The following is a 25,746-nucleotide window of genomic DNA, read 5'->3' on the forward strand; positions in this document are numbered from 1 at the left end:
GCTGAACTGAACTGAACTGAACTGAATTGAATTGAGCTGAACTGAACTGAACTGAACTGAACTGAACTGAATATTTTATAGAAGGAAATTAGGAGCTGAGCTGAACTGAACTGAATATTTTATAGAAGGAAATTAGGAGCTGAGCTGAACTGAACTGAACTGAGTTGAGCTAAACTGAACTGAATTGAACTGAACTGAATTGAGCTAAACTTAACTGAACTAACTAAACTGAACTCAATTTCAACGTAAGAGAATAGACCCTAATTTTATAAAAAGTAGCTAGTGTACCTATTACAATAAATCTATAATACTATAGTAATACGTAGTATATAAAATATGAGACTAACTAGAGCGCCTTATATTATGACATACTCTATATAAAATACTCTCTCCGTTGTTTTTAAATACTTGCTCCACTTTTTTTTCCGGCCATTTTTAAATACTTGCTTCATTTTCTTATTTGGAAAGTTTTTACAATATTTAATTTATTTCTTTGACCCAACATAAATAATGTTTTATTAGCTTCGTATTCTCCCTTCTCTAATTTTCTCCACTATTTTTGTTTTTAACAATTTTTTATTGTTCTACCAACTCCACTACCTCTATATTTTATTACTTTCTCCAATTACTGCTAAAACTCCGCGCATGAAGAAATGGAGCAAGTATTAAAAAAACGGAGGAAGTATTAGACTAAGCAATATATGTCTATGAATTAAATATTGTATAGAAAAATGTAATGAAAACGGAGTTTGTTTTGATGCATCATTCCAAGCATTCCTCCTACACAAGACAGCATGATTAGCACAAAACCTCTTTGCCGCCTGTCCCGTTATCCTCCTCTCCCTCGCTTCATAGCAGGTACAACTTAATTAATTACACTTCCCTCCTTCATCGATCATCATTCCGTTTTCCTTTTTTTTAAAAAAAACTTATCTTTTAAACACCGATAATAATAAGTAAATTACACTTAGCACCTAGTAATGAATTTTTCTCTTTCCGACCTTATTATTTCTCAGTACTTTACATTGTATCTAGGGTCCCTAGGGATAGGCGGATACCTAGAAATTGTAGGGAATTACTCAACGAGACACCAATTTATTTTATTTTTTTTGGCACCGTACTACTAGTTACTACTAGTACTTCATTTACTTGTATAGTTGTATTACGTACATGTATTGATGTATATATAAACAAACTAAGTGTAATTGTGTAATGAGAACAACACCTTCACTTGTGGTTTTTTGTTTTGCTGCAAAAAATCCTTCATATATTAATAAAAAGAAATTTTGATAATTATCACCAACTATTGTTGCTAAAATTGAAAATACCACTTTAAGTTTTTTTATTTTAATCTTACCATCTAGTTTTTTTCCCAAAGTTTTTAAAATTCCACCCCTTTGACACATGACGTCATCATGGGACCCACACTTTCATTCCCTCTCTCTTCCCTTGATTTTCCCTATTCTTCTACTCCCTTCTTTCAATTTCATCTCTCAAAATTTGTTTCAATTACGCAAATTTCGCAAATTAAGTTATAATTTCTACAATCTAACTTACAACGAACTAAGTTGATTAGTTTAACAACTCTTTTTGCATGCCCCCGGTTTACCATAATTTTATTGTACATCGAACATTTTTGCGAAAAGTGACCCTTTTTCTTTACAAAAGTGACCCTTTTTATTACAAAAGTGACCCATATATTCACAAAAGTGACCCATTTTTTTCACAAAGTGACCCATTTTTTTCACAAAAGTGACCCTTTTTTTTTCACAAAAACAGAGTATCAAAATAAAAAAAATAAACACAAAATGCAAAAATTAACCCAATGGCTCTACTTTCATCCCGTATCTCTATCTCTCCTCAAAACTAAACATTTCCACCATTAACAAACCTTCAAATTCTCTCTCCTCCATCAAACCCTCAACCCCCTTCTCCCTCTCCGTTACCAACTACAAGTCCTCATATTTTTCCCTTCAACGATGTCATCATCGTCACCTCTGCCGCCATAGTCATCGCCACCTCCGCCATGTTTGCCACCATCAAAGTAGATGAGGTGAAATGATAGATACCCACAATAAGGTATATGTGCAATTGGGGCCGAGGTATTTGGAGTTGTTGTAATCCCGGACTTCAAACTCGACTAATCGGGGGATGGGGGGAGGTCAGCGGCGCTGGAATCGGGGGATTGGGGTGGTCAGCAAGTTCGAAATCGGAGGGGGATGCCGGATTCTTGGGAGAAGCTAAGGGAGTGGCGACAGGATTGGTGGTTTGGCGGTAGGTGTTTCAGCCCGATTTACACTAATTTAGTGTAAACCAGATGTTATTAAATATTTGTGTTAGTTTAATTAGGGTTTAGGTAACCAATTTGGGGGTTTTGCTAAATTCGACAAATTAGGATTTTAATTTGAGGTGGTATTTTCAATTTTAACAACAATAATTGGTGGTAGTTATCAGAATTTCCTTAATAAAATTTACGTAACTATTTGCTCACAAATTAGAAAAAAGAGGAGAGAGTACATGTCAAAGTGAGGGAACACCTACAAATGGGCGAAAGTAAGTAGGTGGGAAAAAAAGTAGACCATTTTGTAAGGTAAGGAGATAAAAGTGTAACAAGGTCATAATCAAATTAAAAAGAAAAAACATATGAGGTGAAGGTAGTATATAAAGGAAACTTTTAACATATGAGGTGAAGCCAGTGAGGGAAAACACAAACTTACAAAAAAAAAAAAAAACGGGTGTACAATAATTATTGTGCATTCAGTATAAAAATAGCCTAAAGTGATTAAAAGTTACTCCTGAAATAAATAAAAGTATCCCAATATGCATAAAAATAACCCTATACAAATAAAAAATATCTACGCTTTATTAGTAAAGAATTACATTTTAAATGACTAAAAATCAATTATTAGTGATTGAATGTAATTAAATTACCTTTATAAGACTTTTCTTGTTGTATATTTATATAAAAATTGTATTATGTTTAAAGTTATCTAAAAAAGGCAAAAAGCTACCCTAATTTTAGCTAAAAGTTACCCTAATTTTAGCTAAAAGTTACCCTTATACTACTCGAAGGAAAAATGCTTACCACCAAATGAGATGATGATTAAACCCTGAAAACATACACTTGTCACCCGTTTCATTAGTAGTGTTCATTATATCATTCCTCCCCTTCTAGACTTCATTCATTTATGTCTTTTCACTCTCAACTTCTCAAACGTATGTTAAATGTGTTGGTTTTGAAAATTTGTGCAGAGTTGAAGTTCTAAAGTTGTTTCATTAAAGCTCAATTTTCTTATACTCTTGGCTAAGCTAGCTAGCTTACTCTTAAACATAATGGATACCTTGGAATCATGTGTTCCGCCTGGATTTCGATTCCATCCAACTGATGAAGAACTTGTGGGTTATTATCTCAAGAAGAAGGTCGCCTCTCAAAAGATCGATCTAGATGTCATCCGAGACATCGATTTATACAGGATTGAGCCTTGGGATCTCCAAGGTAAATTTCATTCATTTTCTTCCTTCTAATTTCATTCCCCATCCTTTGTAAGATTTACTGTTTACAGAAATACAAGCAATATCTTTTTTGTACGAACTATAAAGTATATGTAGATAAACTCCAAACCTAAATGATATTTTTCAATCAAGATCGGATCAAGTAGAGCAGATGGTTCATGGTCACTACCGAATGAAAATACACAATAATGTACGCACGAATAATAAATTGGTAGTTTGGTACAATTCGCCTATCTAAAAAATAAAATAAAAACTTATGATATAATTCATGTGTAATGGGAGTGCAGATAGATGTCGGATCGGATATGAGGAACAGAACGAGTGGTACTTCTTCAGCCATAAGGATAAAAAGTATCCAACAGGAACAAGGACGAATCGAGCCACCATGGCAGGGTTTTGGAAGGCCACAGGAAGAGACAAAGCCGTGTACGATAAGAGCAAGCTCATAGGTATGAGAAAAACCCTAGTATTTTACAAAGGAAGGGCTCCCAATGGCCAAAAAACAGATTGGATCATGCATGAATATCGACTCGAATCTGACGAGAGTGGACTTCCTCAGGCAAATATAACTTATAGATTCCCTCCAATTTTATTTTTATTTTTATATTTTTAGGAAAATTTGTTGAAAATCATCTTATAACAACCAAATTTTGTTGAAATCCATCTTATAATTTTTTTTATTTTTTGTCAACTCCCACCCCTTTCCGGATTCCGACCATTGACTTATTCATCTTATCACCATCATTTACTCTTTCTCATGACTTGAGCGCACATTTAAGAAGCTTATACAAGCAGTTGAAAGCAAATAAAAGCATCTAAAAAGCGAAGTGAAGAGACATCCAAAGACAAAAAATGACAAAAAGTGAATCATGTTTCCTAAAGTATATTATCCCACTAACAGTTATTCCCGTTTGACTCATATAGGAAGAAGGCTGGGTAGTATGTCGAGCATTCAGGAAGAAAGCAAGCATGCAACCGAAGAACATGGAGGGATGGGAATCGAGCTATGTTTATGACAGTGAATCTGCAAGTGGTGTGATGGATCCGATAATAATCCATAATAATAATTATAATCATACAAACAGAAACAGCTTCTTCCCAAAGAAATTGCTATGCAAGCAAGAAATCGAATCTGAAGCATTATTGGCGGCTAACTACTCACTTATTACTGATACTTTCCTACAACTCCCTCAACTTGAAAGCCCCTTGTCTACTAAGCGAACCATCTCTATTGTCTCTCAAAACAACAACAATAGTAGCAACTCTACTACTACCACTATTGGGGAGATTAATAATATGAATAAGGCGTCCAAGGTGACAGATTGGAGAGAATTGGACCAGTTCGTGGCTTCACAACTAAGTCAAGATCCAAAAACACTCGACGACCACGATCAATCTCTTAATCGCCATCTTTCGAGCTTTAGCCATACCTCTGATTTAGAGGCATTGTTGCTTTTGCATGGAGGTGATGAGAGAGAAGAGGAGGTCATTGATGCAGGCAAGTTGATAAGTGGTTTCATAAGTACTTCAAGCTCTGCTGATAGTGATAATATTGGCATATGCATATTCGACAAATTGAATCAGGATATCAACTAATAGCAAAATAGAAATACTTTACATCCATATCTTTTATTTTATGCTATTCTATATGTGTGGTGGCCAGATAATGCACCTAAAAATGTATGTATACGGATGTAATACGAATTCTTATTGTAAAATTCACTAATTATGCATACATGATACGTAAATATATAGCATATAGGTTATATTGATTATTACGGAGTACTTATATCCGTATAACTGTATAAGTTATTTCTATCATTTTTTCACAGTAAAATTGAATAGAAGGCTAGGGAGCTGGAAACTCAAAACTTCTCTCTTAGAAAAAGGAAAAGGAAAATTGTTGGATCGTAAAAACGGGGCCCATGGATTGTCTAGCGTGCTGGGCACAAATGTGGTTTATGTTTGGCATGCTTGTCTTTTTCATACGAAGAAGCTAGTACTCGGTATAATACAACAACCCTCTTCCCCAAATGGGAGGCCTAAGCCAAGCATGGACTGTATATATATATTTTGGCCATTAAAAGGTCCTTGCTTGCAATTTCTAAATAGTTAGAGCTACTAGCTAGCTAATGTGGAGCTACAAGGTTTGTAGTTTTGATGAAACTACATAGCTCTACAAAACTATGTAGTTTCACTATACCCAAAGCCACTTTAATTTAATTAAAAAAAAATTTATTGTTTATTTATTTTATTTTTTTAATTGAATGAAAAAGGTTGTACTCTTTGTTTGGATAGCAAAGAAGGAAAAGAAGGGGAGGGAAAATGGAGGAAGGGAAGGGAAAAGAAAGGGAGGGGGAGGTGAGCTCCATTTTCCCTCCAAATCTCTTCAATTTTGGAGAGATTATGGTTATTATAGAGAAAGGAAAAATGGATCCCTCCCTCTCTTTCCCCTTCCTTCCCCTAATCTTTTACCCAAACGTACAAGAGATTTTGTCCCCCTCCATTTCTGTTCTCTTCTTTTCCTTCCATTTCTTCCTATCCAAACAAAGTGGTAGCTTGCTATTGTGGAGGTTTAAGAATAGAATGTGGCAACCCAAAGATACAAGGAGATGTTGTTAGCCATTGTAAATATTCTTATTCACTTTTCAAACAATTTCATTTACTTTTTGAATATATATATATATATATATATATATATATATATATATATATATATATATATATATATAAAAGTTTAAGTAAGTTCTAATAATTGTGGGTGCTCTAAGCTGGAAAAAAAGAATGAAAAGATGTGTAGTTACAAAAATGTCATTAAAGAGACAGGTAAAGTGCAGACCATTCGATGAAACATGATGGACAATTCATATCAGCTCCTAGTTCTCATGATTTTATGTCTAATATTAATCCACTAAACTCACTATTATTATTACTCTACTAAGGTCCAGTTCACTTCTCCTTAATTTTGCTGAACTAAAATTATTTTTGTAGAACTTAAATTATTTTTATTGAATTGAAATTATTTTTACAGAACTTAAATTATTTGTATTGAACTAATATTAATTTTAATTAATTTAAAATATTAATATTAATATTAATATTAATATTTGAATTGTTTTTTTTGCTGAATTGAAATTATTTTTACTAATTTTCTATTATATTTCTTCTTAAAGTTACAATAAAATAATTTGAGTGAGGTTCAAAGTAACAGAGAGAAATAATAAAATATCGTATAAATTTACCAAATATCAAATATAGAAGTGATGCATTAAAAAATACAAATTTTTGTATGTGGTTGGCCACATGGTGCGGCAAGGGTTACTTGTAGGGTGTTACTGGTTTTGTCGGGGGGGGGGGTTACTTGCAGGTGTTACTTGTATTCTGGGGACTGGGGTTACTTGTATGGGTCACTACTAGAAATAGGCTAAATTCCGACGGAATTAAACACCCTGAAATCCGTCGGAAATAGGGTTTCCGTCGGAAGCGATTGTCGGAAAAGCATTTGTAGGAAAAATGAACTTTTCCGACGAAAATTCTGTCGGAAACACTATTCCGACGGAATTTCCGATGGATTTAATTCTGAATTTAACCGCGCCACCACCGGCACGGCGTATCACCACCTCCAACCACCAAAAAAACCAACATCAGACACCGCCACAACCACCAACCCCTAACTCGTATCAGCAGTCTAGAACCACCCACAACCACCAGATCTACCACCAAACCCGAAAAAATTAACGAAAAACAAAAAAAAAAATTAAAATGAAAACTTAAAACCCGAAAAATTCTTTGAAAACAGAACAAAAAAAAAGAAAAAAAATAAACAAAAAATGAAACAGACCTACCGCCACCTAAAACCACCGTCGAAACCCACCTAAAACCACCACCGAAACCCACCTAAAACCATTGCCGAAACCCGAAAAAAATTAACAAAAAAAAGCAGAAAAAAAATAAAAATCCCAACACCCTAAACCCGAACTTCAACAGCCACCATAACGGCATAACCACGTATTTTAGATCTAGTAAACTTGAAAACCGAAAAAAAAAACCCGAACAAAATAAGTTGAAAATCAGAGCAAAAAACTTACCACAACGATTCAAAAACTTGAAATTGGTCTGAAAATTGGTTGTATAAGGCCAAATTCGACCATGAAAACGCTAGATCTAGCATTTCCATGGTCGAACTTGACCTCAAAACCATAAACGCCGGGAATGTGGTCGGGAATATGGTCGGAAAAGCTTCGTGGGCTAGCTTTGTTAATGAACAACAAATTAAAGGAGATCGAGAGAGGTAAAAAAAAGAGTAGAAAAGGAGATCGAGAGATGAGAGATAAAGAGAGAGGAGAGATAAAGAATGAAGAGAGAGAGAGGGAGTGCGGCGCGGTGATGAGGGAAAGAGGAGAGTGAGGGAGAAAGGGAAACTGAAAGGGGGGGGGGGGTTTAGTTTTAGGGTTAAGCTATTTATACCAAATTTTCTGCCTTTTAAAATAAATGTGGTCAGATGCTTTCCGACGGAAAATTCCGTCGGAAATTTACGACGGATTTAAATCCGTCGGAAATTATTTTATTTCTGACGGATTTTTCCGTCGGAACATACTTTCCTACGAATTTCCGTCGGAACTGTTTTAAATCCGTCAGAAATTTTCGACGGAATTTTATTCCGTCGGAACTTTCCGACATAATTTTTTTCCGTCGGAAATTTTGTGATTTGCGACGGACTTCCGTCGGAATTCGGCCTATTTCTAGTAGTGGGTGTTACTGGTTTTGATCGGGGTTACTTGTAGGGTGTTACTGGTTTTGTCAGGGGTTACTTGTAGGTGTTACTTGTATTTTGAGGTTACTTGTATGAGTGTTACTGATTTTGGTCGGGGTTACTTGTAGGGTGTTACTGGTTTTGTCAGGGGCTACTTATAAGTGTTACTTGTATTATAGGGTTACTTGTATGGGTGTTATTGGTTTTGATCAGGGGTTATTTGTAGGGTATTACTGGTTTGGTATGGGATTTTGTTCTGGAGTTACTTGTAGGAGTTACTCAGAATACAAGTAACCCCTTGATACAAGTAACCCATATAAGTAATCTCATAATACAAGTAACACCCTACAAGTAACCCCAAAATACAAGTAACCCTAGAATACAAGTAACCCTAAAATACAAGTAACTCGTGCCGCACCGTGTGGCTTGCCGCACTGAAAAACCTCTAATTAAAAAAACATCCATAAATGAAAAGTGATGATTAAAAAAAAAAAAAAAGAGTATTTTTTTTTAAGGTGAAGTGAACATTGCATAACACAAACTAATTACATACTTAAATTAAGATACCATATTCTTATACATTAGGATTTAGCTAACCACTAACAATTAAAAGCAAATACTCCAACAATAACTTATTTGAATTATTTTAATCAAAAATTCTTCATTTAACTTAGAAAAATTTGTTAAAAACCATCTTATAAAAACCAAATTTTGTTGAAAACCATATTTTATTATTATTATTATTATTATTATTATTATTATTTTGTTTTTTTATGTCAAAACACACCTGTTTTAATTTTTTTTTTTTTTTTTTTTTTGGTCAAGGCACACCTGTTTAAATTTTTTTTTTTTTTTTTTTGTTAAATCCCACCATTTCCCCGGATTCCGACCAATTACTTACATTTCCGACATTGACTAACATATGTACCTCACGTGACCCACTTTTCTTTTATAAGATGGTTTTCAACATTTCCGGCATTGACTAACATGTGTACCTCACGTGATACATGTTAGTCAATGCCGGAAATGTAAGAATTTAAGTTCAAATAAAGGATATAACTTTTCTGTTAAATGGGTCACGTGAAGTGCATATGCTAATCAGCGCCGAAAATGGTAATCAATAGTCGAAATCCGAAAAGTGGTGGATTCAACAAAAAAAAATTTAAAACAGGTGGGCTTTGACAAAATAAAATAAAATAAAATTATAAGATGGTTTTCAACAAGATTTGGTTTTTATAAGATGATTTTCAACTAATTTTCCTTTAACTTATATCCTTTATTTGAACTTAATTTCTTGAAAAAAAAAAAAGGTGAATATGTGGTGAATAAAGAAGACGGATACATAAAATTGACAACCATCCCAATTCCCAACAAGATTTATTGATTATGACTAATGTGTTTTTTTTCATCACCCGCCCTTGTGGCTCTCTAAATACAAAAAAAAAAAAATTAAAAATAAATAAATAAATAAATGGTCGATCTAGTGAAATGTGTAGAAATAATATGGGTAAAGTTAAATGGGACCGTCCACATCCGTCATGAGAGTTCGCTTTATAAATCCAAGTAAGATAATCATTCCAATACTTTTCCCTCACTTTTACGTTCGTTTAATGTGAGACAACACTTCTACTCACATATTAAGCAGGCCATTATATTGTCGAACTTCAATACTACCGGACGGGGGACAAATAAAAGGAGTTAAAACACAGTTTCGCTCTAAAATGTGAGTGTGAGAAACAAACAAAAGTATCTCACGTTAAACTTTAATGGCCTGGAATGTGATGTCAAGAACAAAATTAAAGTAAGTGATCCAGTAAGAGATTATGATGGAAGAGTTGACCAAGTTAGGCCTACACTTTCTTTTTATATAACAATCATTAATATATATACTCGTACCACCTTTTTCATCCTATTTGCAGATATACTCTGTTAGAGATATACATATATATCCCGATATTTTATATCTCTCACATACTCGTATTGATTTAAAACTTCCTGATATCTCATATCTCTCACATACTCGTATAAAACTCTATAAGTAATGGATTTGTAAAAAAGTTTGATTGTGAGATCGAAACAAGATTGATATGTGAAATTGACAATTGGAAATGTTTGGTTGAGAATTTAGAATATGTTGGTTCACTTGGATGTAAGAGGTTTAGAATTAGATATATATATGCAAGTGGTGTGAGGAAAAACGACCACTCCATTTGATTAAAATAATTATTCTCCCCATTTTATCAATGTGACAATATTCTCAATGACACTATTTATTAGTCATGTTCATCTTAATGAATATTAATATTCAATCATATACCACTAATTTATACTTTCTCTGTTTCTTTTTAATTGACACGTTTCTTTAGTCACGTTTGCCAATACAAAAATTTAACCGTTTATATCCTTAATTACATATAAACAAAAATTATAAAATATTGATAATTTGAAATTACATATTGTGACGAATCTAATACGATCCCACATGACTATATTTTTTATCAAGTATAAATCACAAAACACGGTCAAAGAAAAGTGTGTGAATAGTGTTAAAGTCAAAACGTGTCAACTAATAAAAAATACAAAGGTACTATGCAATTGAATAAATTCATTGTCAAAGTAATGTATTGGCAAATGTGTACAATCAAAGTGAATTTCATTAGGGGTGAGCAAAAAATCAGGGTACCTTGAATCGGAACCGAAGTCGTAGGTTTTGAAACCGGAACCGAAACCTGTATAGGAGATTCTGGTTCCGAGTAGAAAAATAGAGAACCTGTAAGGTACCCTGTAATTGATAAAAGTATCACTTAATTTCAAATTATACACTAAGGGTCTGTTCTCTTACGTTAAAATTCAGTTCAGTTCAGCTCAGCTCAGTTCAGTTCAGCTCAGCTCTGTTCAGTTTAGTTCAGTTCAGCTCCTAATTTCCTTCTCTTATAAAATATTCATTTCATTTCAGTTCAGTTCAGTTCAGCTGAGTTCAGCCAATGAGATCCCGTAATTCCAACTTTTTTTAAAATAATAAATTACAATTATAAATATGTATTTATTAAAATTGTTAGACAACTATTATTAGTTTGTTTCAATTGCGAGTAGTAAATATTATACATTAGTGATCAACCAGTTTTTTGTTAATTATCAGGGACAAGGACTCCCAAGTACACAAATTCACTAGTAGAACTTCGTTGCCCAGTCACGAAAGCAACAATTCCGGTTCCCAATTTCCGGGAAACTGTTCAACAGATTTCGATTTTGGTTCCCATTTTGAATTCAATTCCAGGAATTTTAACATAGTACCATCATTGTAAAACGAAGGAAATAACTTTTACCAACTTTTACAACTTGATAATATGATCAATTAATCAAACTAGTCAGCAAAGAGAGGCAAATCTTGTAAATATTAATTAAAATGGGGCGATTAACAAGGAGGCAATTGATCCAAATATATGGAGCATACAAAAAAAATCATAGATAAAGTTAACACATACAGAAGAAGCAAAATAGACGACGAAATTGAAGTTATTTATTTGAATAATTACATAAGGTCTCCATGTCATCAGCACTGACTACAGAGATTAAAATTATGTACAACTCCTGCAGCATATAACATTAAAGTGAAGAGACTAAGCCTTGTTGGGCTTGAGAGACTTTATCGGTTTAAGCAGCTTGGGTTTGGGCGACCTCTTACTCCTCCTAACAGTAAGAGTAGGAGTAGAATTAGATGTAGGAGTAGACTTGGGGGGGTTATCAATCTTGCTCACGACTCTAGACTTAGGCTTCCTCCTCCACCTCTTAGTAGTAGTAGTCGTCGTAGCAGTAGTAGAAGTAGTAGGAGGCTTTGATTTGGCTGCGTTAGCTCTTGCAGCCTTGGTCTTTTTGAGGGCCTGAGAAAGCTTGTAGGAGGCTTTGATTTTAATCAAATTGCCCTTGGAAACAGATTTCTTAAGCTGAAAACCCACAATTTTCCTGAAGTTTGAAGGAGCAGTGCCTTGTGTTTCTGCTCCATGTATTTGGCGATGGCGTAGGGGCTCGATCCTCCCTTTTCATTCAGACCAACGATTGCTTCCTTTATCATCTGCAACATTACATATATCAATTAATACTTGGCATACACCAATTGTAATTCAAACAAAATTAATCACATAAAAAAAGTACCTCAAAGTAAGGAGGATGACAAGGACGCGTATTCTTCAGCTTCCTCCCCATCTTAGTCTCAGGCTTTGAATTAGTTGCCAGAGCTTCCATCTCCGGTGGCTGAGCTTCACTGGACATCCTCTTATATCTTAATTATTCTGAGTATTCTTCTGCTCCCTCCCCATCTTAGTCTTAGGCTTTGTATTTGCGTTACTCCATAATATTTATAGGTACAAAAAATAGGCTGTTATTGGTTAGTGTTTAATCAGATGGATTGATAGCGTGTACATATAAGGGATCAATTACCTACACGTGGATAACTATCTCAACGCTTTTCGAGTTTTCGGTGTGTTTTTGTCTATTAGAACCTTACAAAAATACAAAGTGTGTTTCTGTACGGTTTTTAAGGATTGAATTTTAAGTTCATTACCTTTTACAATCAAATAAAGATGGCCACGTGGACATGAAAAATTGGCACAGGCAACGGGCGGCACGGTCGTTGGCCCGTAGGTTGGCACGCCGGCACGTGGCCAGCTCAGCCCGCCAGACACATATTTATCAATTAACCTATACTAAAAGCGAATTTAAAGTGACATTTGTCACGATGTCATTAAAAAAATTTCCCGCCTTTTTTTTCCTTTTTTTTTTTTTTTTCCTTTTGCCAAATTTGAATGACATCCATTTTATAACCTACAATAATACTTAATTCAATCATACTCAATTATTTTTTTTTATTATTTTTTTAACATATATTTCATATATTAGGAATGTTTTAGTTACAATATACTAACATAGATTAAAATTTAAGTATTGAAACATATCATTATCCAAGATTATTACGAGTATAATATTATCAATTTTTTTCCTCCAACTTAAAATTTATTTAAATTAAAAATAGAAAAAATTATTTTGATAGCATACTTTGTATAAATCTTAAACTTTTACATAACGTTTAAAAAAAACAACTGAACAAAATCATTTTATTATACTATACTCCTCAATTTTTTTATAAGTTATAGTTGAATTTGTACATTTGTCCAGACACTAAACTTTTTTTATAAGTTATAGTTGGATTTGTAAATTCAAAAAAATTGATTTCACCACTATCTAACGAATTTTTTTTCTTTTTTATATCTTAAGAACATATGTAATATTAATAAAAAAAATAAAAAAATTATTATGTAATAAACATTATTTATATTATCAAATTCAAAGAACATATCACAGTATGTATTAAACATTATATCAGAAATAAAAATACATTACACTGACAATCAAACAACATGAACATATGTTCTTTTCACTCATTTTTAGTACAAATATGTTCTTTTTACTTTAAAAATATGCTCGCCTTTTCGCTACAATTGTATGTTCTTATATTTGTATAATAAGGTCTTTTTTGCAAAACGGTTGTACAATGCAATATACCCACGCCTAGGTAACAATTTTGACAATTCTAACATATATCCACTAAGAGTGTTCATTTATTTATTTAATGCATAAATTAGTAATAGAAGTCTAAAGTAGGTGAAAAATTTCAACCACTATATATTTAATTTACCAATAAATAAACAAAGAATAATAATTTAACATGTAAGGGTCTGTTCTCATTGACTGAACTCCGCTGAACTGAATATTTTATAAGAAAAAGAAATTAAGAGCTGAGCTGAACTGAGCTAAACTGAATTTCAACGAAAGTGAACAGGCCCTAAGTATACGCTCAACAAATTCAACAATACATGCCGATCATTTTAAACCTCTCAAGGTATTATCATTCAGATCTTAATTATGAATAGATAGACAAACAAACACACAAATGAAGCACAAAATTTCAATGACAACCGTTGTAAGCAAATTTGACAATATTTCACATAATTCAGTCTTACTATATGAACATCAACCATTTTTATTCATTGATTATAAAGCAACGGAATACTCCCTCTGTCTCATAGTAATCATAACACTATAACCAGCATAAATGTCGATGCACAACTTTGACCATTAACATTTATAATCATATATTACTAAGATAGTATATATAAAGACTAATCCAAAAATATATTACATGACAGTATAATTTTTTGTAAATTGATTAAAAAAAAGTCAAAGTAAACATGAGAATAGTAAAAAAAGTCAAAAGTTATTTGACTATTACAAAATGAAAGAATTATAATTATTGGGATACCCTGTTTTTTTAATAATTGCAACACTAGACCTTGCACAATGTTAGAAAATATCTATTGAAAAGAATTGTTTCTTTTAATTACACCACTTTTCTTCAAAATAATATGACCCAAAAAATACACATTGATACCAAAGATAAAATACTACGTTTAAGCAAAAACAAAGCATCCAATGATCAAGTAAAGTAGGAAACTGAATAAAGAGATGGTTTTCTATTATTTTGTCACAGTTAAACTGAAGGCAGCAAATACAGATTGAAAATTGTTGGAACAACTATCGTCAACTTGACCAGTGACCAGAATTGAAAATTGATAAATAATACTGTATTTGATCCCTATATCAGGAAACACAATCCTTATACTCTCTGTATTGCTATTTGTATAGCTTTTTGAATGAAACCGTGAAACCCAAAACATGAACCCACATCACTAGCCTTTTAAAATTAATCTTTCTAAAATACTCTGTATTGCTACTCTATCTTACCTCTCCAAGAACACAGAACAATTCATGTCTAAGAACAAGGTAAAGACGACACCATTTGCTAAAGGCTATTTACCACATCTCATCAGTGGCACTCAAAGACCCAAACAAAGTATACAAAAACAGGCCACAAAAGGTGTGGATCCACAATCCAAAATTTCCTTTTCAAGGTCAACTTCTCCAAATTTACATTTTTGTTATCCCCGATAACAGGAAAAATACAAGAATGATGATATGGAAGAAAAAATATGTTACAGGAGATAGACATGAAAATACATGTTCAGCACTTACAAGGACTACCAACTTCCAAGATACACGGCATGTGACACCATTTCAGAGCACAATTATGAGTGTGAAGAACAAGAGGGGTTTTAAACATATGAACAATAGCAGCCAAAGATGAGCAACCAAAAAACCTCACAAGACAAAGTCCATCAAAATAAAAAAAGATGCAACTCATCTAAGACCTGCCACTTCCATGATTGACAATATAAGAAATGGAACTGATTGCCTGTTACCTCACCAGTATACATAAATAATTACTAGTCAAACTTAACATGTTTAATGTATTTTAACTGTTGCACTAGATAGAAGCTAATCACTTCCAAATAAAAAACAACAGCTCACTTTGGTGTTATTGAATCTCTTCATCAGAACTACAACCAACTACAGTAACTATACTTTTAGACACTGCTTGATACCAGGAAAGCATGCCAATGAAATGCAGTCATCAATAAAGGATACCAAAAGCTGAACTACCAAATCCTAGCTCCAAAAATGAAGAACAGCTTATCAAGTCAAAACCTCAAGAACACAAATCCATGGCTTAGAAAACATAACCTACCTTAATAGCTATGAAAACTTCTCACAGATTAGAAATTCCGATATTACTGAACTCCTTAACTGCCAAAAATAAAGCAGCAATTCACATAGAGCTTGCACTGCCAAAAGATGAACTCTTGAATCCAAGAAAATTGGTGAACTACATCTTTGCAAATCTACACTATCAAAAAAGATGAAACCTTAAAATAGCGAATTCCTTCACTAACAAAACACTACATTATTTCTCTGTATGCCATTCTGTAGATCTCTGTTTAACATTTTGATAAAATAGAGCAACCCAATTCGTGTTACCAGCAAAAAATGTTCTCTTCATAGCATCCCAAACTCAGAAAGCTTCAGGCAAAGATGTCAAACATATAGGGAAAAAAAGGCATATAATAAACGCAGCACATATAAACATGAGAAGAACTGACCAGTAACGCCCAAGAAAGCACCTAAAGTAATAAAAACTGCTTTTAAGAAAATATCACCTCCCTATAATAACCAAGTTATAGCAAATCCAAAAAAAAAAAAATGGTTTTTCCTAGGTACAAAACACACTTAGCAAACTGTCCATAACCCACAACACCTCACAAAGGTATAATAACCCACCAAAGATAGAACACTACCCACCTCAGCAAGAAACTAATCAACTCCATCCAAGCATCTTCACAATCTGTCAATAACTCACCATGCAAAATCCCATCTCCTTAGAAAAACCCTCATTATGTAAGATCAAAGGCTGGCAGACCCAAATGGTCATCAATTCTCTTGAAACAATAAACTCTTGAAAGGAAGACAACCCATATTCAATTCCATACATAACAGCCAACAACCAAAAAAAAAAAGGAAAGGGTAACAGCTGCATGACCAAAAGGTCAGATAGCAAAATAAATCCGAATTCGAGATTGATACATTCAAAAGTTATAAGACTAGGATCCACAAAGCATTACTTTAGCACTGGCACAAGTTTTGCACCCACTCTTTCCAGCCAAAACATTCGTCAGATTTATTCCATAGAAATCCCAAATGCATGAGAAGCTGAGCTTCTAACATTTCTTTCAAATAAGTATGATAACATCATTAACTAGAAACCTTTTCCACAATTCACTCTTCAACATACTCCAAGTTGCGATAGCAGATCCAGAAAGTTAATAAATGATAATTTCAGTCACCACGTATGTAAACCACAAGGCAACTTTATTATCCTCAAACTGCAAACTGCCACTCAAGGCCATTATCTATCAGCTCCTCCTTCATGCTATTTGGTAACGAATCTAGTCCAGAGCCTTCAAAGGAACAAATACACCTAGCCTAGATCAGATAAACCCAGCTTATGATACAGAAGTGATGTCACAAACAAACAACTACACCAAGAAGCGGGTGATGGAGAAAATATATGGATTGAAAGGGAAAAGATGGAGTAATTAGTTAAAGGGGTGGAGTAGGGTAGAAGGAAGTAAGAAACAACAGGTCCCCAACAGCAAGCTCTAATCCATCAATCAGCCATAGCCAACACCTAAAAATAAGGAACAATAATTTGAAGCCACTCGTGGTTAAAAAGAAAAAAAGCATCACCATTATAAAGGATCCACAATATATAGGTTTAAGTTTACACTAATTACCTTGCTGCTAACTTCAACTAATAGTAATAGCCATGACCTCCTCCATAAGGACGATCCCGACTATTGAAAGAAGAGTGGGGTCGTGCACCATACTGTAAAAAAATTGGATAAAAAGTCAAATACTGATTGCTATTGAAATCATGTACCAAGCAACAAGTTTAGATAATAGATGTCAACTTACATCAGGACCATAATAGCCACTTGAATAGAAACTACTGCCAGCTCCATAAGTATCTGGAGAAAAGAAACGAATGCTCAAGTCAAAAAGTAATCTACAACTTTAAACTTACTACGATTATAAGAGAAATTTGAAGGGGGAAAAGGAGGATTATCCAACAACAACAACAAAGCCTTAGTCCCAAAATGATTTGGGTCGGCTAACATGAATCGCCATAAGGAACCTTACCATATAAAAAGGGACAACACAAGGTATTTAGTTAAAAGAGTTTGATAAAAGGTGAGTAGAGTGAGAAAAAAGAGCATCCAAAGAAAAAATAGATAAGGTAGTTTTTATAAGAGAATAAAAATAAAATTCAAGAAAGTTTTAAAGTGATGGTTAAAACATTTAGAGTAAAAAACATAAAGGTTTGAGAAAACTTTAGCAAAGGAAATCAAATGGGATAAAACAATACTAGTGAAAAAAAAATTAGTAAGATAAATTTTAAAAAGTACTTGTATAATCATAACACGTCATTGACATGAATATTCTCCTCCCACACCACCCTATCCAACACCATATTTTCCTCAATCCCAAAAGCACTTGAAGGAGGGGAAAGGAGGATTATCCATGACGGAAAAAAAAAATAATAATAATAAAATCTAAAAGATATGTACCTCTGAAGTGAGTACCACGACCTGAACCAGAATAGTCAAAACGAGGACGAATTCGACTTGGCTCCATATATGCAGGATCTTGGTCCTACAAATTATTAAATCTGTAAATTGACTGGGCTGACAACATGTATGAAACAAGATTTTACATCATCAAATAGATCGCTACTTACAGTCATATAAAATGGGCGCTTTAAACCATGGTTGTCATCATAAACATATGGATCATCATATTGCCTACCCATATAAGGTCTTTGAATAGCCACCATCGTCAAGTTGGAAAGGCTCTCTCCGTGAAGGAACAGGTCTTGCAAGTCCACGACCAATGTCCCTAGGTCCCCCAAAATTAGGTCTTCCAGCAGGGCCAACTCCAGGTGCCATATGCCCAGCTCTGTAAGGAACTCTTCGCCCTAATGAAAAAAAGAAGCATATCAAGTGCGCAAAGACAACATAAAAGTCTAGGAAGATGTACTCATAGAGGAGCTGATTGTTGGCTAGTGGCTACAAAAGATAGATTAATTACCATAAGGTCCAACAGGCTCATTGAACTGACCACGAGAGGGTCTGCCATACTGAAAATTAGGCCGATTTAATGCAGGTGCTGCACGCCCAAAGCTCCTTCCTACCAACAAGTACATTTAATGTAAGATAGCATACAAAGGGAAAAAGAATCAGAAGACACTGAAAAGCTTAGCCTGCATACCACTAGGTCGGCCAATTCGAAAACCACCGCACATTCCTCCCTTAACAGCTTGAGTTTTAGGCAATGGATTGGAAAGCCTTGCTCTTACTTTTGTCTAAACAATGAGATAGATAAATCAGAACAAAAACAGCAGATACTTAAGCTCCATGAAAAGTCAGGCAACAACAAATAAGTTATAGTATTAGTTATTTCACATACTCTTTTGACAATTTAAACATGGTTACTACAGATAGGAGGAATAGAATATCTTGCTAAAGTACAACACCAACACCCTGCACAGGAGCATAAAAGAAACTAGAGGGCAACAAACTCAATGTATTGCTATATCTTGTCAAAGCACAGCACCAACACCCTGCACAATATAATAAAGGGACCATACAAAACACATCTATACTATATATTAAAAGGCGTTCCTAAAGAAGTTTAGATGCCACGTGGCGCTCTCTTCAAGGCATTCCTAAAGAAGTTTAGGTGCCACGTGGCGCACCCCTCATTTAATCCAATTTTCACTCCATGTCTAAAAATATGGTTCTTACAAGATTTGAACCAACAACCTCAAGTTAAGTTTCAACCTGTTAGTCACTAAGCTATTACCATATTACATGTCATTCAATAAAAAATAAATATTACTTCCTCCGTTCTTTATTACTTGACCCGCTTTGACTTTTACACTATTCACCACCCCTCCTTTGACCATATTTTGTGAATAATATGTAAGGAAAAATATATTCATGTATGATCTTTTTGGATTCGTCTCAATAAGTACTATCATAACATATAACTTTTATAATTTTTACTTTTGGAAAATTTAAGTTATTGATTGTTAAAGTTTTGCATTGGCAAGCGTGATAAAAGAAACAGGTCAAGTAAAAAAAGAAAAGAGGAAGTAATAAAGATTTTTGTCATGGAAATAATGCATTAACTCGAGGCATCGCCAGGGACTAACACTAGTGACAATCAAACATGGTTACTACAGGATAGGCGGAAAATAATATCTTGCTTAAGTACAACACCACACACCCTGCATGGAAGCATAAAGAAACTAGAGGGGCAACAAACTCAATGTATTACTATATCTTGTCAAAGCACAACACCAAACACCATGCATAATACAATAAAGGGACACTACAGGGAATCTGGGATAACAAAATCACGCATCACAAAACATAAGACAGGCAAGAACAAACACTCTAGCACCAAAAAACTAAATAAAATCAGATAGAGCCAACTATAAAATCCAGATAATAATTATGGCTGCTCTCTTTAACAGTTTTTTTTAACCTGGAACTGTTATTTAAGGATTAAATTGAGTTTAACTGGGTTTTAAAAATATATATATATGTATAAAACAGAAGGGTGGGATGTGCATCAAAAAACACCCAAAGGGAGGTAAAAATTTATCATGAGACAGGAGTAAATGCATCAGTTAAGTGTTGTGTAGAGTTGAGTGGGTAGGTTGATTTTTCTAAGTAAGTGGGGGACTAAAAATGTAAAAGATAATTCCAATTCGGGGATTGTATTCCCTTGCCCACCCTTTGTCCCTATAAACAAACACCCAGTAGGAAGTAGAAAACAAAGAAACATCCACAATTAAGGCGATTCCACAAAATATATAAACATAGGTGAAAAGAAAAACCAGAAACAAAGTTGGAACCAAACCTTTGAGTTTCATCAACTAACTCCTTACTATTCACATCCTCTATGCAAGCAATGGCAGACTCATGAGCAGTGAAATCAACAAAACCGAAATCTTTACGCTTAGCAGATGACATATTGCGAGCCAGCGTAATACGTTCAATCTCACCATAAACTTTGAAATGCTTCCTAACACGGTCCTCATCCCAGTGAGGAGGAAGCCCATCTACAAAAAACTGATTTAACCTTAGCCATCACCTCAGGATCGGGCTCTTGAAGCGGCTCAGCAAAAGCAACCTTAGCAGTCCTCTCAGTGTGGCCAAATATAGCATCTGGCTTCTGAAGCCTCTTATAAGCAAACATTGCATCAGCATGGCAAGCAAACTGAATAAAACAGAATCCACGGCTTAAACCCTCATGGCGAGGGTCTTGGACAAGGGTAATGTTCTCAACACCTTCAACACTATAATCTTTCAGCTTCTGTTTTATCTGCAGAAAGAGATGATAAAAATCATTTTAAAAAATAAAAAACAAAACAAACAAAAAACATCTCAACAAAAATCACTATTCAAAATAAATTCAGTCTTACCGCTTCCTTAGTCCACGTATTGCAGACATTACCAAGGAATAAGGTGTCATTGTCCTCATTAGGTGCAGTCCCACATCGCTTACCACGTATCTGTTTTACACAATTTATGAAAAGAGAGGCTTAAGAAAGAATAAAGATGGTAAATACGAGTGCTACATAAAAGACACTCTTTGATATGACAAAGAAAACATACAACAGGATTTTTCATTTCTGATAACGCCCGCTTAGCTTGGTCTTTAGTCGCAAACCTCACAAATGCAAAGCCCCTGTTCTTGTTTGTCAAAGTATCCTTCAACAGTCTAACTTCAACCACCTCCCCAACTTTCTCAAAAGTCTTCTTCACATCATCTTCAATAACTTCGCGATCCAGCCCACCAACAAAAATCTCAAGTTCTTTCTTGACCTTGCGCTCCTTGGCTGCGGCTGCCAATTCTTGTGCTCCACTTCCAGTGCCTTCATTTCATCCCCAGTCTCAGGCTCGTCATCCTCCTGAAGGTCCTCATCCCAGGCTCCACAAAACCCTCCTCATCACCATACTCCTCGATTCCCCCAGTAGCACAAGCCTCGTCTTGTTTTGATTCAGCAGCCTGTTCATCTGTCTTATCCATTTTGTCACTGTCCCTATTCTTTAGCATATCGTGAACATTTACATTCTCTTTCTTTTGATCATCATCCATGCTATCTGACTTATCACGTACTAGTTTTTCTAGATTGTCTTTTGCTTGTTTGTCGGGATCAGCAGCCTCGTCTTGTTTTGATTCATCATCCTTATCCTCTTTGGGCTCACTTGTATCCTCATTTCCAGCAGAAGATACATCCTCAATAGCCACAACAGGTGACTCTATTCCATCCATTTTTTCTTTGCCCTTATCTTGGGGTTCTCCACCATCTGGAACCTTATCAGTAACTAGCTCCTCTAATTTTAAATCCTTCATAACAAATTCTTCAGATTTTGAAAGATTTACAGCCTTTGCATCTGTGGAATCCGTGACATCAACATTGCTATCGCCAGCCTCACCTGTCTTCACGGACGCTGATGTGCCATCTTTAGCTGAAGCAGGAGTCTTGGGTCTGATCACCCTCTTTCTTCACTATTCTCTTTGTCACCTTCTTTGTAGTACCTTTGTTAGTTGGTGATACAACAGCATTTTCAGCTGCATTTGGGAGGGGAAGGGGGTTAATGAGGAATAAGTACATAAAATAACTCATATATCATGAACTATTCTGAATACATAGAAATAAAAGTCCCAGAGTTGTTTGAATGTCGAGCTTTGATAATGGCCATGGAGACGATACCCAGGACCTCAGATCGAATCCCTTCTAATGACTAGAAATCTTAATTCACAGCCACACTCAATCTATCATGCATGCATCATCCAGATATTTATAAATCTCTCCTCTATATAAACAGCGTCGGAAAATTCAATACTTTAATCTCCCCTCATAAAATTTAAAAAAATAAAATAAAATATTAATCTTTGACATCCAAATCCACATAAAAAAAAATAATAGTGATTATAAAAAAAATAGAGACGAACATCCGCCTATTCCATCACATGCAAAATTAAAAAAAAAAAAAAAAAAAAATGTAGATTGAATATACCTGCAGGTTCGGGGTTGAGGTCGGCGGTAGAAGGAGTAGTCTGGGGTTCGGGGTTTCGAGAAGCCGTAGATTTTGGTGTCGACGTCTCCGGCGTGGAATCCACCGGTAGAGAAGGAGGAGTAGGCGTTTTGACAGCGGACTTCTTCGCCGACGGTGGCTTCTTTTGTGATGCCGGCGTTTTTGGGGTATTTGCGTTTCGAGTCCTCATAATTCTGAGGGTCTATCGGATTGATTGGCGTAAAAACAGACCGACAATTTTTTGTTATTAATTAAAGTTGAAACCCTAGAAAGGTCGGGTTTTCTGGACTTTGGAAGGAAGGGTAATTCTTAGTCAATGCTTATTGCTTTATACTGTAATTTATATATGTCTCGAAATCTCTATTCCTCCTCTTCGGTTTTTTTTTTTTTTTTTTTTAAATTTAAAATACTGTAATGTTTATATGGGTTATCCCCATTTCCTCCGCCTTTTGCTTAATGAGTTTCAACCGAGCTTGAATTCGAGTAATTTATTGATCAACTCGATTTATTTACACCTCCGTCTAGAAGTAATCAACTATGGTACAGTTTGATCTAATCCCAAAAAGTGAGTTTTAAGAAACTATTTTAGTTAAAAAAACTAAATTTAATTCGACAAGCCCGCCACTTTTTACGAGTTTTGCCATGAAATTTATTGTTAAGGTCCAACCCAACCCAAATTTATTGTTATCCCTTGTACAATTAGACAATCAGTCTATCTATATGCAATTTCACGCAGTAGCAAAAATTTAAGATCTAATATAAATCTCTCCATAAAAAATTTAAAACAAAACAAATATTTTGACACTACATTTTCCTCAATTTACAATAGACAGATTTGAAGAAATGCCTTCAAAACTCTTTGATTCATAAACAAAAATGGTAATAAAATAATAGCCAACTTTTAGTACATATATATACACAGAGAATTCAACAGGAATTGATAAAATATGGGATGAGAAACCACGGAACGTTTCTACATATCAGCCACGAGACGTTTCTACATATCAGCTACCTCCCAAATTTACCCTATTTCTAGGACCTCTCATGGCAACCCGAAACCTGGCTGAATATCGAGGCTCTTCATCTCTCTTCTTCTCTGACCTGAACTCGTCTCTTGTTCCTTGCCTGCTTACGTGATGTTGAGGGGGTGATTTCTTTGCTCCATCATCATCATAATATAATGGTTCAAGTCCTTGCAAGTGGTATGGGAGAATAATCCACAGGCCGCTTTGATTCATCCATTCTCCTGAAAGTAATAGAAATCCTAGAAAGAGCAAAAGGAGAGGAAAAGGGCACTTAAAAGTCATCGCTTAACCAAAAACAAGCTGAAAATAACCATCATACAACACACAAATTGAAAGATGAGACAAAAAAACATAGATGGATACCTCTTAGATGGTACTGCAGGAACACAATGCTTGGCAACATCAGCACCATTTCCATTTAATACCATAACCGATCTAAAGGAAGCAACATCAAATATTACCATTTGTACCCATTAAACCATAATAGGTATAAACAACACAGAAGACACATCGGAATTAGGAAACTTAATAGTGAATGGACTGCACTTACCCAACGGGCAAGGGTATTGCTATAGCGCCACTAAATTCTCCAGGGGCTTCAATCTTCAAGTCTGTTCCAAATACTATATTGCATTCACTGAGAAAAGAAATAGTACAAAATGGCCGAACAAAATCATGATTATCGATATGTGGAGGTATGCAGTCTCCTTCTTCATAAATGTTGACAATACAGCTGTCAGGAATGCAGGACGGGGGAAGAACATGCCATCTGATCAACCTCTTGATTATCACTTTAAAAAGAGAAGGTAAGGGATCAACTTCTCCGCGTTTCAGAATACCTGGTGGGTTACCATTTTTATCCTGCAATTATCAGTATAGCATTCAATATTTGTGCAAATTTAACACCATATATGCAAGATATATAAGGGCAGTCAAATAGACAGCTTACAGTAGCATAATTATAACAGCAACAAATTGGATAGTCACACGCCCTTTACCCTTCATCCACTTTCTAGGTGCTGTGTAAGTGCGTTCTGAAGCAACAGCAAACACTAGAAATTAGGAGATTCTACAGAGCAAAGTAGAGATTGTGATCTTTAAAGAGGGAATGAAATTTTATCCCATCAATATATCATAACCTAATTTATACTCAATGACTAAGCAAAAGAAACATCATCACAGAACAAAGCCAAATATCACATCTAGAAACAAACTCTTCAATCCTGCAAAGTAGTTTGGCTACATCAGTCAGCTTAGAGTTAATCTTCTTGGCTATCATGCTCTACACAACTACAAATCACAAAAACAAGTATATATTCACTTAGTAAGCAACAAGTAAACAAGCATCATGTTCAAATACATGAAAAGAGAATATTGATACAATCTGGTGTTATGTTCTTCATTAAGACAACATCTAGTCAAACAAACATTCCATTATTTTTATCATGATTCAAATCAAGTAAATCTCTAATTTTAATTTTTTTTTTTTTTTTTTTTTTACTCCATTTCCCGGTTCCCTTATCCACAGATTCAGAAAGGGAACAAAAAAAGAACTCATTTGACTTTTGCTATCAGATTTTGCTAATTAAAATATACAATGTATTATAGTTAAAAGTACAATAATATTCAAAGCTAGATTATCTTTTTAAAAAATTTCAAGCAGCCAATGGGGAAAGTATACTTTGATCTGAATCTTAATTCCTAGAGGAAGGCAGGTGGATATTTTAAAGTTTAATCTCTCAAACTCACAAGAATCCACCATCCCTTAAAATAGCTAAAAGAAGGTAAAGAGCTGAATTTCTAGCTCGATATCTCACTTAAGTCTAAAAAGCAA

The 25,746-nt window shown here is 34.5% G+C and overlaps 2 protein-coding genes and 2 pseudogenes across 2 annotated transcripts; 1 reads left to right on the forward strand and 3 right to left on the reverse strand.

Annotated features, from left to right (window-relative positions):
* Nucleotides 1-2,998: 2,998 nt before the first annotated feature.
* On the forward strand, nt 2,999-5,716 carry LOC110708216 (NAC domain-containing protein 37-like). Its single transcript, XM_021886306.1, has 3 exons — nt 2,999-3,496; nt 3,801-4,072; nt 4,438-5,716. The coding sequence occupies exons 1-3, from the start codon at nt 3,334-3,336 to the stop codon at nt 5,107-5,109; spliced, it is 1,107 nt and encodes a 368-aa protein (XP_021741998.1). The 5' UTR covers nt 2,999-3,333; the 3' UTR covers nt 5,110-5,716.
* Nucleotides 5,717-11,710: 5,994 nt separating this feature from the next.
* Nucleotides 11,711-13,003, reverse strand: LOC110708217 (annotated as a pseudogene).
* A 3,623-nt stretch (nt 13,004-16,626) lies between these two features.
* On the reverse strand, nt 16,627-23,201 carry LOC110708219 (annotated as a pseudogene).
* A 422-nt stretch (nt 23,202-23,623) lies between these two features.
* On the reverse strand, nt 23,624-25,050 carry LOC110708220 (RNA demethylase ALKBH5-like). The gene is given in 6 exon segments (XM_021886307.1): nt 23,624-24,087; nt 24,089-24,151; nt 24,276-24,347; nt 24,463-24,773; nt 24,862-24,884; nt 24,887-25,050. Coding segments are annotated over 6 exon segments (696 nt in total). The 5' UTR covers nt 24,918-25,050; the 3' UTR covers nt 23,624-23,891.
* Between the last annotated feature and the right edge of the window lie 696 nt (nt 25,051-25,746).

This window comes from Chenopodium quinoa, unplaced genomic scaffold (assembly GCF_001683475.1).
Source record: "Chenopodium quinoa cultivar QQ74 unplaced genomic scaffold, ASM168347v1, whole genome shotgun sequence".
In the NCBI taxonomy this organism is placed as follows: domain Eukaryota; kingdom Viridiplantae; phylum Streptophyta; class Magnoliopsida; order Caryophyllales; family Amaranthaceae; genus Chenopodium; species Chenopodium quinoa.

What these genes read in the sequence shown, in the direction of transcription:
- LOC110708216 (XM_021886306.1), top strand. Translation starts at nt 3,334, where the DNA reads ATGGATACCTTGGAATCATGTGTTCCGCCTGGATTTCGATTCCATCCA. An exon ending in TGAGCCTTGGGATCTCCAAG is followed by an intron (nt 3,497 to 3,800) that starts GTAAATTTCATT and finishes ATGGGAGTGCAG; the next exon opens with ATAGATGTCGGATCGGATAT. An exon ending in ACGAGAGTGGACTTCCTCAG is followed by an intron (nt 4,073 to 4,437) that starts GCAAATATAACT and finishes TGACTCATATAG; the next exon opens with GAAGAAGGCTGGGTAGTATG.